At 40.6% G+C, this 13,285-nt stretch overlaps 1 protein-coding gene across 4 annotated transcripts in view; it reads left to right on the top strand.

The window, feature by feature from the left end:
* DGKG (diacylglycerol kinase gamma) overlaps positions 1–13,285 on the top strand; it is a 205,836-nt gene that overhangs the window by 178,853 nt on the left and 13,698 nt on the right. For all 4 annotated transcript variants that reach the window (XR_008662175.1, XR_008662174.1, XR_008662173.1 and 1 more), the window contains 2 exons: positions 490–610; positions 3,355–3,415. Coding sequence is in view for 1 of the 4 variants with exons in the window: in XM_055308224.1 (XP_055164199.1) it covers positions 490–610; positions 3,355–3,415 (182 nt within the window). In the remaining 3 variants the exon portion in view is untranslated. The remainder of the gene's footprint in view (positions 1–489; positions 611–3,354; positions 3,416–13,285) is intronic.

Here is a 13,285-nt window from a genome sequence, read left to right as displayed (position 1 = left end):
GAGGTTAATTAACCATCAGTCATCATCATAGGGCCGTGATGTTATTCGAACATTCAGAGAAAAGAAACTTGAACCAGCTATGGATAAGGACTTTCATCATCATTCCTTTCCTATCCTGATCCCAAACCAATGTGTCTTTAGCTGCACTGAGGGTGAGTGTGTGTTGAGGGGGAGGAAGATTGAAAATCAGTTTGGAAATAGCTGGTTCATCATTTGTTACTCTCCATTTGAAGAGGCTTCCTGAAATGTCAGCCTGTTCATTGGATGCATTTAATGTTCTGAATCAAAACCTTTTTTCACTGGAATTGGGTTTCTGTTCATGAAAAGGTATATTTATTGACCTTTGGGGAAATCCTCTATTCAGAATGAGTATGAAAATGCTGTTTGGTGGGAGATCAAAGGATATGGACAGATCTGGGTTTCTGACCAAAACTGGCCTGAGGAACAGAGAGATGTGTATGCACTGCTTCTGCTTGTCTTACTCTGCAGACCTCAGTGACCAGCTCCTTGAAGTGGTGGGGCTGGAGGGAGCCATGGAGATGGGGCAGATCTACACCGGCCTGAAGAGTGCGGGCAGGAGGCTGGCCCAGTGCTCCTCTGTCATCATCAGGTATGCTTCCTCTTACCCAGTGGCCTCTGAGTCTTTCACCCCCTCAGTATTCATACACACAAGGACTAGGAAGCCATCTTTGGATTTCAGTGCAGGGAGAGTGAGGTACAGAAGATAACATTTATACAGGATTTCTTTAGGGGCACCTGGGTGGCTCAGTAGTTGAGCATCTGCCTTTGGCTCAGGGTGTGATCCCAGGGTCCTGGGATCAAGTCCCACCTTGGGCTCCCCACAGGAGCCTGCTTCTCCATAGGCAGAGGGACCTGCCTATGTCTCTACTTCTTTCTCTGTGTCTCTCATGAGTGAATAAATAAAATCTTAAAAAAAAAAATAATGTCTTTAGAGACCATTTCCCAAACGAGGTATAATGCAACCATCCAGGACATCAACTGAAGGGTCACCCATGACCTGTTGGCTATTATTTTTACAGTGAATTAGTGAAATTCTCTAGCCACATAAGATTATGAGGTCAGAGGACCAGAGGTCCAACTCCTTGCCTTTTTTTTTATGATTTGGCCAACATATAGTACATCACAGTTTCAGAAGTAGAGTTCAGTGATTCATCAGTTGCATATAACACCCAGTGCTCATTACATCACATGCCCTCCTTGATGCCCATCCCCCAGTTTCCCCATCCCCCCACCCTCCTCCCCTCTAGCCACCCTCAGTTTGTTTCCTATGGTTAATAGTCTCTCATGGTTTGTCTCCCTCTTTGATTTCTTCCTTTTCAGTTTTCCTTCCAGTCCCCTATGATCCTCTGCTCAGTGCTGCCTTTTCTTATCTTTACAAATTAAGATGCCAGATGCATGCTAGAGGGCACACTGTGACAAAAACCAGGTTCAGGTTCTCTGCTTGCTCTTTCTTTGATAGTGGCCTTCGAAATACTGTTTCCTCTCTGCCTTTGTAAAGCCAAACCATCAACATGAGCAAATCGGTCCCAATTGCCTAAGAGGGTGATGCTTCAGGAGGATGTGGACCCCACAGGTCAGTCACTGCAGGCTGCTGGAGGAAATCAAGTCTAATAGAGGGGATCCTCTGATTTCAGTTGCTTCTGTTGAGTCAGTAAAACTCATCAGATTCTTCTCCACCTGATTATTTGAGAAGTCTTTATTCCCTTCCTTTTCCCATCTAATTTTTTCAGCTCAAATCTTTTAGCGTGCCTTAAGGATCTCCTGGAGGAGCCACAGTATGTGGGTTTCCCAGAGATATTTGACCAGAACCCTTTTGTCCCAAAACCTCTTGGGTGAGTGTCCTCAGCACACTTTTGGGGAAATGCTACTCTTGGCACTACCTTGCCTCCCTCAGAAAGAACCCCAAAGCTGGTTCCCTGACATCTCTTAGCTGAAGGTCTATCCTACTAAACCCTGTTCTTCAGTGCTTCCCTGGATCTTCTTTTTCTTTTCTGTTATTATCCAAAGCTTTGCTTGCATTCTTTCTGGGCTCTTGTCATGCTGGGGCCCCTAATTTCCACATTAATCTCCGTACTTCTTTCCTTGTCCATCCTCCATGACTCTAGCACTGAGTAGGTCCAGGGCTGATACAGACCGCAGAGAGTGTAACATCTCAGTCCCAGGGGAATAAAAAAAAAAAAGCCACATGTAAGAGGAAGGACTTTTTCTTCATATTCAGTAGACCTATTTTAAGGTAGAACAGAGATGGTGAGCCAGGATCCCCATCCTCCTGGGCATTTCCCAGACACGCTTCTCAGCCCCAAGAACCAAAATGCCACTCTCTCCTTTCCTGATTCATTTTATTATATTTTACTATTAAATATTCTCAGGATCAGTCAGACAATCATCTACATCAACACATAGCCTGTGTCCCTCATTTTTTTTTATTTCAAAAGTAGGGCAGATGCCAAACCCAGGTGAGAGCTTCCCAGCCAGTGGGTGGCTACTGTTCCCTGCTCACCCGACCAGAGACTTCCAAAAGGGCTTCCCTTTTTCTCCTGAAGGCAATCCAGTAAGAGTGCATATCTCTTCCACAGAAAGAAGTCAAAAGACCTCCTCTCTCTCCTTTTCAGAATCCATATGCCAAAGAAGCCTTGTCCCAAAAAAGAAAGCAACACTGTCTTCTCTCCAACTACCCATAGGGACAGTATTCAAAATGACCCCACTTGCCAGCTAGGCCAGGTTCTCAATCCATGGAACTACAAAATGCCCTGGTGTTTGAGACATAAAAGAGAGGATAGTTAGGAGCAGGGGCAAGGCAAGACACAGTCAGACCTGAGCTGTACCTTGTATACGTTGAAGACGTTACCTCATTGACATGATGCAACCTCTCACTCAACATAGAAACCAGGCCTTTTCCCATTTCATAACCTTTCCCATTTCACTGTGGAGTTTCTGGCACAGTCCATAGGCCCTCCGGCTGGTTGTTGACTGAGGGTCTGCTCAGCAGCGGTGCTGCCATACTTGTTGGCCACTGTTTCCCAGACTTCCGTGGACTTCACTGCTCACTCAAATCTTTTAGCATGCCTGAAGGATCTCCTGGAGGAGCCACAGTATGCAGGTTTCTCAGACTAGAGTCTGAGCACCAAAGCAACAGAATCACCCATAGCCTTGAGTCAGAATTCCTGAGGTGGGCTCAGAAACCTATTTTTAATAAGCCCTCCAGGAGAGTCTTTGGGAACCACTCCTAGGTAGGCAGATAAGGTCTTCCCACTCCTGTTTCCTTTGGGGGGACCACCCTCATTCTTTGACTCCAGAAGAGTCAAAGCTCACTGTGTTTTCTTGGAATTCCAGGACAAACAAGCTGCTGCCCATGCAAGTGGATGGAGAGCCCTGGATGCAGCCACCTTGCACGGTGAGTTTTGCCAATCTTGGAGCTGAGGGTGAGAAGCTTTATCCTGGGCCCCTTTTAGGCACTGACAATATGAAATCCTTGACTCTCAGAGTTGCAGGGGCTTGGGGAAATCACCTACTGCAGCCTGTCTTCCACTTTATTCATCCACCCTTTCACGTACCTGCTAAGCCTTTATCGAACGTCCACCCTGGGCCAGGCACTGTGAGGTACCAGTTCCAAAACTGAATGAGACAAAGACCTGTCTCCAAAGCACTCACACTTATAGTTGGTGAATTCTAAGTCTTCATCAGCAGTGTCCTTGAGCATCTCCTCTTGAGTCGTTGCAATGGCCAAGAACTTGCCACCCCAAAAGGAAAGCTTGTACTGTTGATAAATAAGTATAATTGTGAGAAAGCATCTCCTTGTGTAGAAGCCAAATATGTACCCTTGCCCTGGAACTTCTGCCCAGTGGCTATGACCACTGGGGCCTCTGGAGGAGAATCCCCATGGCCCACACACTTTGCCATAGGTGCACCTGCCTGAAATCCCCACTGCAAGGGAAACACCAAGTTCTCACTCAGCACCCAGCACTGTGCCTGGTTTGTAACAGTTGCACAATGATATTCGTTGAACGATGAGTAAAGTGTTAAACAAATGAGCAAACAAAATAAAGGGAGCATCCTCATTCCCTGACTTAACCATGCCTATGTTTGCCCTCCATTGAGCTCTACTACAGGGGCCATGCATCCTTCAATCTCAAGAACCTGCTATTTTGAGCCCTCAAACATCAAATTTTCTTCTACTAGGGAAAGGGTTTGCATGAGATTTCTACCAGGCCTGAGTTGTAGATGTGTTTCCATCACTCTTTGTTCCGTGTGACTTCTACAGATTATAAAACTGGCCCCTGGAGATAGACTCTAGGGATGGCAACTTCTATAAAGGGTATCAGAAGCAGAAATTTTTCTGCAAAACCTTACCTCAGTCTTCTGGCTTCTATGAAGACTAAGAAAAAAAAATGAAAACACACTACAGCAAAAACTAATAATAGCTTACCACTTTGTTAGAATTAGAAAGGATGGAGGAAATTTCTACTACTTATAATTTTGATGGAGCTAAATTGAGAAAAATCTATCCAAACTCCTCTTGTCTTCTAAAAAAAGGCTGAAGAAATCAAATCCTCTCCCACCTGGCTCAGCGAAATCTGAACACTGGATTGCCATTTCTTTTACTGCAGGGACTTAGTTTTGGAAAGAGCCAAATCTTTCCAAAGATCTTCTCCTGTCCCACTCTGACCCTCTCTCCATGCCACCCTTCGGAGATTTCAACTCACTGTGAAAACACTCATGATCCAATGATCTTAAGATGTACAGTCTATGGATAGCCATGTGTAAAGATGTACGAGTCTGCTCGGGCTGCCATCACAAAATACCACAGACAGGGCAGCTTAAACGACAGAAATTTATTGTCTCATGGTTCTGGAGGCTGGAAGTTTAAGACCAGGAGCTGGCAGGGTTGTTCTCGTGGCTTCTCTTCTTGACTTGCAAACAACCGCCTTCTCACTGTGTCCTCACGTGGCTTTTTCTCTGTGTGTGCACAGTCCTGCTGTCTTTTCTTCTTATTTTAAGGATGCCAGCCCTTGTGAATGAAGGCCTCACCCTTCTGACTTTGTCAAAACTTAATTACCCCCTTAAAGGTCCTCTGTCCAAATATAGTCACAATGGGGGTTAAGGCTTCAACATATGAATTTGGGGGAGACATAATTCAGTTCATTTGAGAAAGTCATCTTAAGCTTGCAAGAGTGAAAACAGAAGTACCATTGTTGAAACGTTTTCCTGAAGGCACACACCGATTAGGAGGTAGTGCCCAAAGGTTATATTAACCAAGGCTGAAAGCGCATTTCAGGGAGGCCTGAAAGGAGGGAGGCCTCATTAAAGGCAATAGTAAAACTATGCCCAATTTTTTTCATTGCCTCTTTTCACTTTGATAATGAAAAAGTATAAATCAGAAGAAAATTTGAATAATTAGATAATCACGAGTGAAATCAAAAACAGGGTGCACACCTTTCAAATCTGGGAAGGTTTAAATTTCATGAACCCAATCAATGTTGAACTCTGACAGAAAGCAAATAATAAGCAAACATTTAAGTTTTCATTTTAATTCCAGTTAGTTAATATGCAGTGTTATATGAGTCTCATCTATACACTATAGTGATTCAACAACTCCATACATCAACCTAACAATAACAAGCAAACATTTAAAAACTTTTCAAGGCAAAATGAAAGAAGTTAAGGCTAAATATATCAATAATGACCTTAAAAATGTGCTAAAGTCTCCTATTAAAAGAACAGTACTCTCATATTTGGTTAAAAAATAAAATCCAATGATGTGCTTCTTGGAAGAGATATGCCTAAAACAAAAGGACAGATATCTTTTATTTTATCCTTTATCAGACATAGAGAAATTAAAAGTAAAAAATTATATTACTAATTATATTAATTTTAAGCAAACTAACCTTCCAACATGCCAAAAGCACAAAGTGGAATAAAGAAGGTCACTTTTTATTTGATAAAAGGCACATTCATTTCTGAGATGTAATTATGACTGAATTGTAGGTGTGCAATAACAGAATCAAAATACATACTGTAAAAAACAGGATGAATATATGTTCTGAGAAGAAAATTGATATAAAAGAAGAAGCCGACAGAGATACAAGTATTGAGAGACTTTAAAATATTTGTTTCTGCCTTTGAGGTCAAGCAGCAAAAATAAATATCACAATCCTCAGATGAAATAACTATAACCTATAAACAAATTAAATATCTCATTTCTTTCAAGGATCCAGAGAGTATTTACTAAAATAGATCTTAAACTAGTTCACAAAGAAAAAAAACTATATAAAACCAGGCGGAAAAATCATAAAGGTTATTTTATTTTACCGTAAGGCAACGAACTCAGGAATTTTTTTTTTGAACTCAGGAATTAATAAGAGAAGGTTAAATGAATAAACAAGCAAAATCCAATCACTTGGAGATTTTTAAATTATCCTAAAGAACAGTAGACTCAAAAGGAGATCAAAACCACCACCATAGATTTCCAAAATTATATTATTTCCAAAAATAATAAAAATCAGAAGGTTCTCATGCAAAAACTGTAGAATGTAGCCTGAACTATATTTGGAAGTAAATTCAAAGTGACATATACTTCTATCATTTAAAAAGAAAAAACATATAATGAATAATTGCAAAATTAGAAGAACAACAGTAAAACAAACTGAAGAGAAGCAGAAGGAAGAAAATAATAAGGATAAAAGTAGAAATTACATAATTAGAAAGCAGGAAAATTGACAACTACTTCTTTAAACATGTGAAATATTTGAAAGTCTAATTTTAAAAAGAGAAAAATAGATCAGAGATATTAACATATAAAATAATAAAATATAAATGTAATGGCTTCATTTTAATATATGACATATTTAATATATAATCATCTTGATTCTGATAAACTTAAAACACCTCATGAAAAATCTAGGTAACCTCTAATGAAGGAGAAAATGTGTTCAAAGAATTACATCCAAAATGATCTTAAAACAGAGGGTCTTACTAGGAGTCCTTCCATACTATGAGGAAATAAATATTCCTGTAAACTGTTCCACATTATAAACAAAAGAGAAAGTCACCTGATCCATTTCATGAAATTAGGACAGATACAAAACCCGAACAAACATTGTGATTTTTATTTTTTTAAGATTTTATTTATTTTAGAAAGAAATAGAGATGAATAGGGGAAGGGGCAGAAGGAGAGGGAGAGAGAGAATCTCAAGGAGACTTCATGCTGAGTGTGGAGCCCGATGTGGAGCTTGATCTCAAGACCCTGAGATCATGACCTGAGCTGAAACCAAGAGTCAGATGCTTAATGGACTGAGCTACCCAGGTGCCCCAAAATTGCGATTTTTAAAGAAAAAACTCTTAGGAAACTAAAACCAGAAAAATACTCCCCCAAGATAATAAAGAATATTTATCTTAAACCAATAATGAATATTTTACTTAATGGTAAAACACCAGAAGAATTCTCATTAAAATCCTGGACAAGACATGGATATTAATACTGTTTTGAAGTTTTAGCCAATGCAACATAAATGACACAGAAAAGAAATGTAATATTTGGAAGAGTCAAAACTGTCATTATTTGCAGATATGATGATTATGTATATAGGAAGCTAATAGAATCAAGTTGAAAAACCCCAAAGACTAAATTATTTCAGTGAAGCTCTATAAAAAGATAGATAGACAAAAGTTAATATAGCTTTTGTATATCCCAACACTAACTAGTCAGAAGAATATAATAGAAAAAAATTAAAATATCATAATAATAATAACCAAAACCAAAATATTAAACTGAATTGTGAAGAAAAGATGAAAACTAATAAGACTTAATCAGTATATATATATATATTTGAATTTTAAAACATCCATGTTTCTAAACAGGGATCCCAACATAATTATTTTTTTTAGCTTGACAAAACAATGCAGTAGCTAAAGTGTTTTATGAAACAGCTATGAGAAAGGACATCCCACAAGGTGTTAAATTAGTTCTAGAGCCACAATAATTGGCATGATATTGAATGGATAAATCAGTAGTACAGAAGAGAGCCCTAAGAAACTGTAGTATACATAAAATCTATTTAAAAAAGAAGAAAGAAAGATCATAAATTAATTTGTAAAGAATGAACTGTTTAACATATAGTATCCAAGAAATTGCCTGTTTGGGAAAATATTATTATATATTGAAACATCTGACCTCAAACTATACTCCAAAAACAAGACCAGAAAAACTCCAGTTTGGTTAAAATTTAGTACTACCGAGGGGAAGCATGGATGACTCTAGTCACACTGTGAGCATGGACTTTCTGAGAACTTGACCATTAGCACATTTAAAATTCTGCAAGTCAAAAATCAATGTAGACATTTTAAAGGACAAGGACAAGATGTTTGCAATAACTGTCTCCAAGAACAGGTTCATTCCCATAATGTCAAAAGAGCTCTTAGAAACCAAGAGGGGGGGATGCCTGGGTGGCTCAGTGGTTTAGTGCCTGCCTTTGGCCCAGGGCGTGACCCCAGAGTCCCGGGATGGAGTCCCACGTTGGGCTCCCTGCATGGAGCCTGCTTCTCCCTCTTCCTGTGTCTCTGCCTCTTTCTCTCTCTGTCTCTCATGAATAAATAAAATCTTTAAAAAAAAAAAAGAAAAGAAAAGAAACCAAGAGGGGATGCTAACAGTGCAATAATGAGCAGACAGTTCACAGAAGTAATGCCATGGGCTACCAAAGCTGTGAAATAATATCATAAGTTAAGAAAAAAGGGGGAAAGACTTTCAAATAGAAATAGTGAGAAAAACCATGCCATGTTTCACTCATCAAATAGCACAATTTGTTTTCTTTTTAAGATAGTATTCATTACGGTGGAGATGTGTTGAGGCCAACCCATACCAGCAGTAAGATAAGAGTATAAACCAGAGGGGCACCTGGGTGACTCAGTCGGTTGAGCTTCTCAGTCTTGATTTTGGCTTTGGTTATGACCTCAGGTCATGATCTCAGAGTCCTGAGATCCAGTCAAACGTGGGGCTCTGGGCTCAGCAGGAAGTCTACTTGGGATTCTTTCCTTCTGCCCCCTCCCAACTTGTGTATGGGCACACATGCGTCCTCTCCCTCAAATAAATATATAAATCTTAAAAAAAAAAAAATATATATATATATATATATATATATAACACTGGTAGCCATGTATCAAGAAGAGCCTTACAAATATTAATATACATTGAGCCAGTTCATTTCCTTTGACCCTTAAAATTGTGTTCATTTTACTTTTAGGAATTGTTTTAAGTAAAATAGAGGTTGTCAGTGGGCAAAAATGGGGGGGAAGCCTAACATTTAAGGAATGGGTTAAGTAAGCTATGTGAGATTCATCAAATAGAATAATTTTTAGCCATTGAAAAATGTTAATGAATACCTAATGACATCAGAAATGCTTATGAAATAATACTAAGTGAAAACAGATTTAGAGGCTGATTTCAGTATATATTTTTTTAAGATTTTATTTTATTTATTCATGAGAGAGAGAGAGAGAAAGAGAGGCAGTGACACAGGCAGAGGGAGAAGCAGGCTCCATGCGGGGAGCCTGACGTGGGACTCGATCCCGGGTCTCCAGGATCAGGCCCTGGGCTAAAGGTGGCGCTAAACTGCTGATCCACCCAGGTTGCCCCTGATTTCAGTATATTAAAAACATATAAGCATACAAATAAACTGAAAAAACCATACCCAAAAATTAACAGCAATTACCTCTAGGTGATTATTTAATTTTTCCACATTTTCTGAATTCTCAAAAGTGAGCATATGTTTGTTTATGCACATAAATATATGTATATAAAATACATATTATTAAGAAAACTTGTCTTGTGCTTGCAGCAGGGTAAGATGACCTCTCATGTCTTATCATCAGTTAGGCAGCATATAATCTGAGCCTTAAAATTAAAAATATTCCCCCGCAGATATGATCTCAAAGTGAAAAGGGATTCTGGTTATCTAGTTAGTGATTCTCAAACTTAAGTGTGTGTCCAAATAACCTGGAAGGCTTTTAAAATATGGATTGCTGGATTTCTAGTTCAGTAATTCTGGATGCCTGAGAATTTGCATTTCTGACAAGTTCCTAGGAGATGCTGATGCTGCTGGTGTAGGGACCACACTTGGAGAACCAATAATCTAGTTGAACTTCCTGACTTATCAATATAGCCCAGACTTCTCCTCCACTACTAGCAAAACCTAATTGTCCAGCTACATTTGAAAGCCTCTGATGACGAGAAACCCTCTCGTGAAGCAGGGCATCCTAAGAACTTAGAGGACCATTAACAGCTAAGACCTGAAAGATTGTGCAAGCCCCCTCGCATCTCCCCTAGCTTCTCTTTAAGCAGGAGATACTCCATAAATGATTTGAGATGGGTCCACACTTACTGGTATTGGCCATTTTGAGGGGTGTCGTCTGAATTATTGGCCCAGAGGGGGCAATATGCAAGAAGGAGTCCCACAGTTTATTGCATCTCTTGAAGTAATAAAAGTGTGTTGATTTGCAGGAAATGGCCCCCAAAACAAAGTCAACACCCAGCACTAGTAAAATTTTAAAATTTACTCCACTTTAAAGGGAAATTACATATTGCAATGGTTTTGTGAATTTTGAGCTATCACACAAGAGCCTACTGTATGGTTCTCTCCCTAATACAGTAGAGAACTAAGATAATGAGGCTGCTGTACTTAGTGCTTGTCAGATGTTGTAAATCTCATGAAAGGTTTTTAAGAAAATTGTAAAGACTTTAGTTAATTGCCTGACCAGCCAGATTAGCAGAGAAATTTGAGTTCTAACTACAGAGATATGGGATGCTGGGGTCTTTCCATCGGGGATTGAAAAGGCAAGCTTCACAATGTCCACCTACCTCCTGCAATGGACTCTGAACTACTTAGCCCACCAGCCTCTCCCAAATGAGGGAGAAGAGAATAAAAGACTGATACCGCTTTGACTCAAAATGAGAGTCTGGTCTCCCACTTCAGTGCATGTACGTACAGTGAACTCTCAGTTACCTATGGCACTGGAATCCGCAAGCCACATCAAAATCTCATGTTAGCCAGGATCTCCAAACTCCTACCCCATCAAGACCTTTGTCAAAACTGCTGAAAAGCCAAATGGGAGGGATCTGAGTTTCACTTCCTCCTCTTTGCCCTGGAGGTGCTAACAAGCAAATAAATTGCTCAGCTAGAGAAAGAAAAAGGAGAAGTAAGGGTCTTCCATCATCTAAAAAAATGGGCTCTATCAGCGGGAAATATAGGCAGTGCATCAGCTGCCACTGTCTGCCCCAAACATAGCCATCTCCACTGCCAGGATATTCTCTCTCTCTCTCTCTCTCTCTCTCTCTCTCTCTCTCTCCTGGGTTGTGCTCATCTGTCAGTACTTCCAGGCCATGCTCTGTCAAAGGGAGATATGCTGGGTCAGGGAGGAGCGTGGTGAATAAGACCAAGTTTTTCCGGCATAGGGGGCTCTGGTGCTCAGGAATGAGAAAGGCTTGCCACAACACAAGGACATGTGCCACAAGTCACTCTGATCAGTTGGGGCTAAATTACGTGCCACAGACAAGTTGTGTCAGAGTCCCTAGGCTTTGCCTCACTTCCACGAATTCTGGAATAAACATAATAAAGCCCATAACATTAAATGGTACTTGATGTATTCTTGGTTTGCTCTTCTGGGGCCTGCCCCAAAACAGAAAGATGACCTCCCCTCCTGGAGCTCCTGGGGGGTGAAAACCAACGTTAAAAGTCATCTGCAGCTTCTGTCACCCAAGTTATGCTAATTCTCCACAATGTCTTTTGGTTTCATCTTTGTCTTTCCATATCCTGGGGACTTATAAATTTAAACCTGGCTCGCAGTAGTACCCTTTTAGCCAGAGTCTTCCCTACTCCAGCTTGCCCTGACAACAGCTGTGGAGTAATTTCCCTGGAACTCTTCTCTTCATCATGGTGTTATTCTGCAGCTTAAAAGTTATGGTGCTTCCTCATTACCTCACATTAAACCCAGCCTCTGCCACATCCCCTTTAAAGCCTTAGGCCAACTGCCCCACCTGCCTCCCTGACCTCATCGCTCATTCTGTGCCTCACACTCAACCAGGTCATACGTGGTGGCCCTTCCACCCAGTGCCTTTCCTTTCTCTTTTCACCAATACATGTCCTTCCCTTTCTTTCAGAGCTTAAAACTCTTCCTTAATTTCTCCACTCAGACTCTTCTCCTTCCTTACCTAACTTCTTTTTGATACCACTTGGTCTATCCTTGCATTAATTTAAACTTGTTGATGGGTCTCTGTCTTCAAGAGTTTTTCTGTGTTCTCTGTGACCACACTGACATTTCCAATAATGCAGAAACCATGAGAATGAGCTCATGGATTGCTTCTTTGACATACATCTTTCTCCTTCACCTCCACTGTAAGATAACAATTATTTAACTAACTGTTGCATCCCATTTTAGAGTTTACAGCGGGCTTTCACTGACAGTCTCCCATTTGAACTTCACAACAACTTTGTGAGGAAAACAGGACAAATGTTATTATCCTCATTTTACAGTTCAGCAAGCATGGCTTTGAAGGTTAAATGATTCGTCCAGAGTCTCAGAGAAAAGAAGCAGGAGATCGGAGACCCAAACCTAGGCCCTTGATACCTAAGTGCCTCTTGTTCCCACATCATCTTCGTACTCTGGACATGTGTCACACTTGATAAATGCTGATGGACTGATAATGCAGATTAGTGACGTGCAGTGTCATCAGGCCACATTGAAATAGTGATTTAGCGTTCTGAAGTCATGCCCTGAGGATAAGGTTGGGAAGAAAGGCAAAAGTGAGAATTCACCAGTGCCTTTCACTTCCAACTGACTTAAAGTCTGTAGGAGAAAAAAACTCATAGACCCTAAAATTAAAAAAAGAAGAAGCTTTCAAAAAGAAAGTTGGTTTTTTCCTGGAAAGCTAAGAAAAGAGGAAACACCTAAGGGACTCACTTGAAACTTTCCACAAGATGTGGCTTGGGTCAGATGTTGGACTGAAGGCTCTAGGTTGACTTTGAGTTGACCGGCTGATGTCTCTGCACTGCCTAGACAAGAGCAGCCAGGAGCCCTGGAAGCTCACAATCCAAAGAACTGGACTCCAGCCCTCCCTGTGTGACCTTAGGCTAATCCAAGGCTCAACAGACCCTTGGGTCTCCATTCCTTTATCTGTCCTGCAGAGGGGTCGAATGAGATGGCTCCTGAGGTCTGCTCTGGCTGTGACATTTTGAGAATCTATGAATAGCAAGGACACAAGACAGGTGCGAGCTGA

Source organism: Nyctereutes procyonoides, unplaced genomic scaffold, assembly GCF_905146905.1.
Source record: "Nyctereutes procyonoides isolate TBG_1078 unplaced genomic scaffold, NYPRO_anot_genome, whole genome shotgun sequence".
Taxonomy (NCBI): domain Eukaryota; kingdom Metazoa; phylum Chordata; class Mammalia; order Carnivora; family Canidae; genus Nyctereutes; species Nyctereutes procyonoides.
The sequence above is the reverse complement of the archived record's forward strand: the minus strand, read 5'-3'. Positions and strand labels throughout refer to the sequence as shown.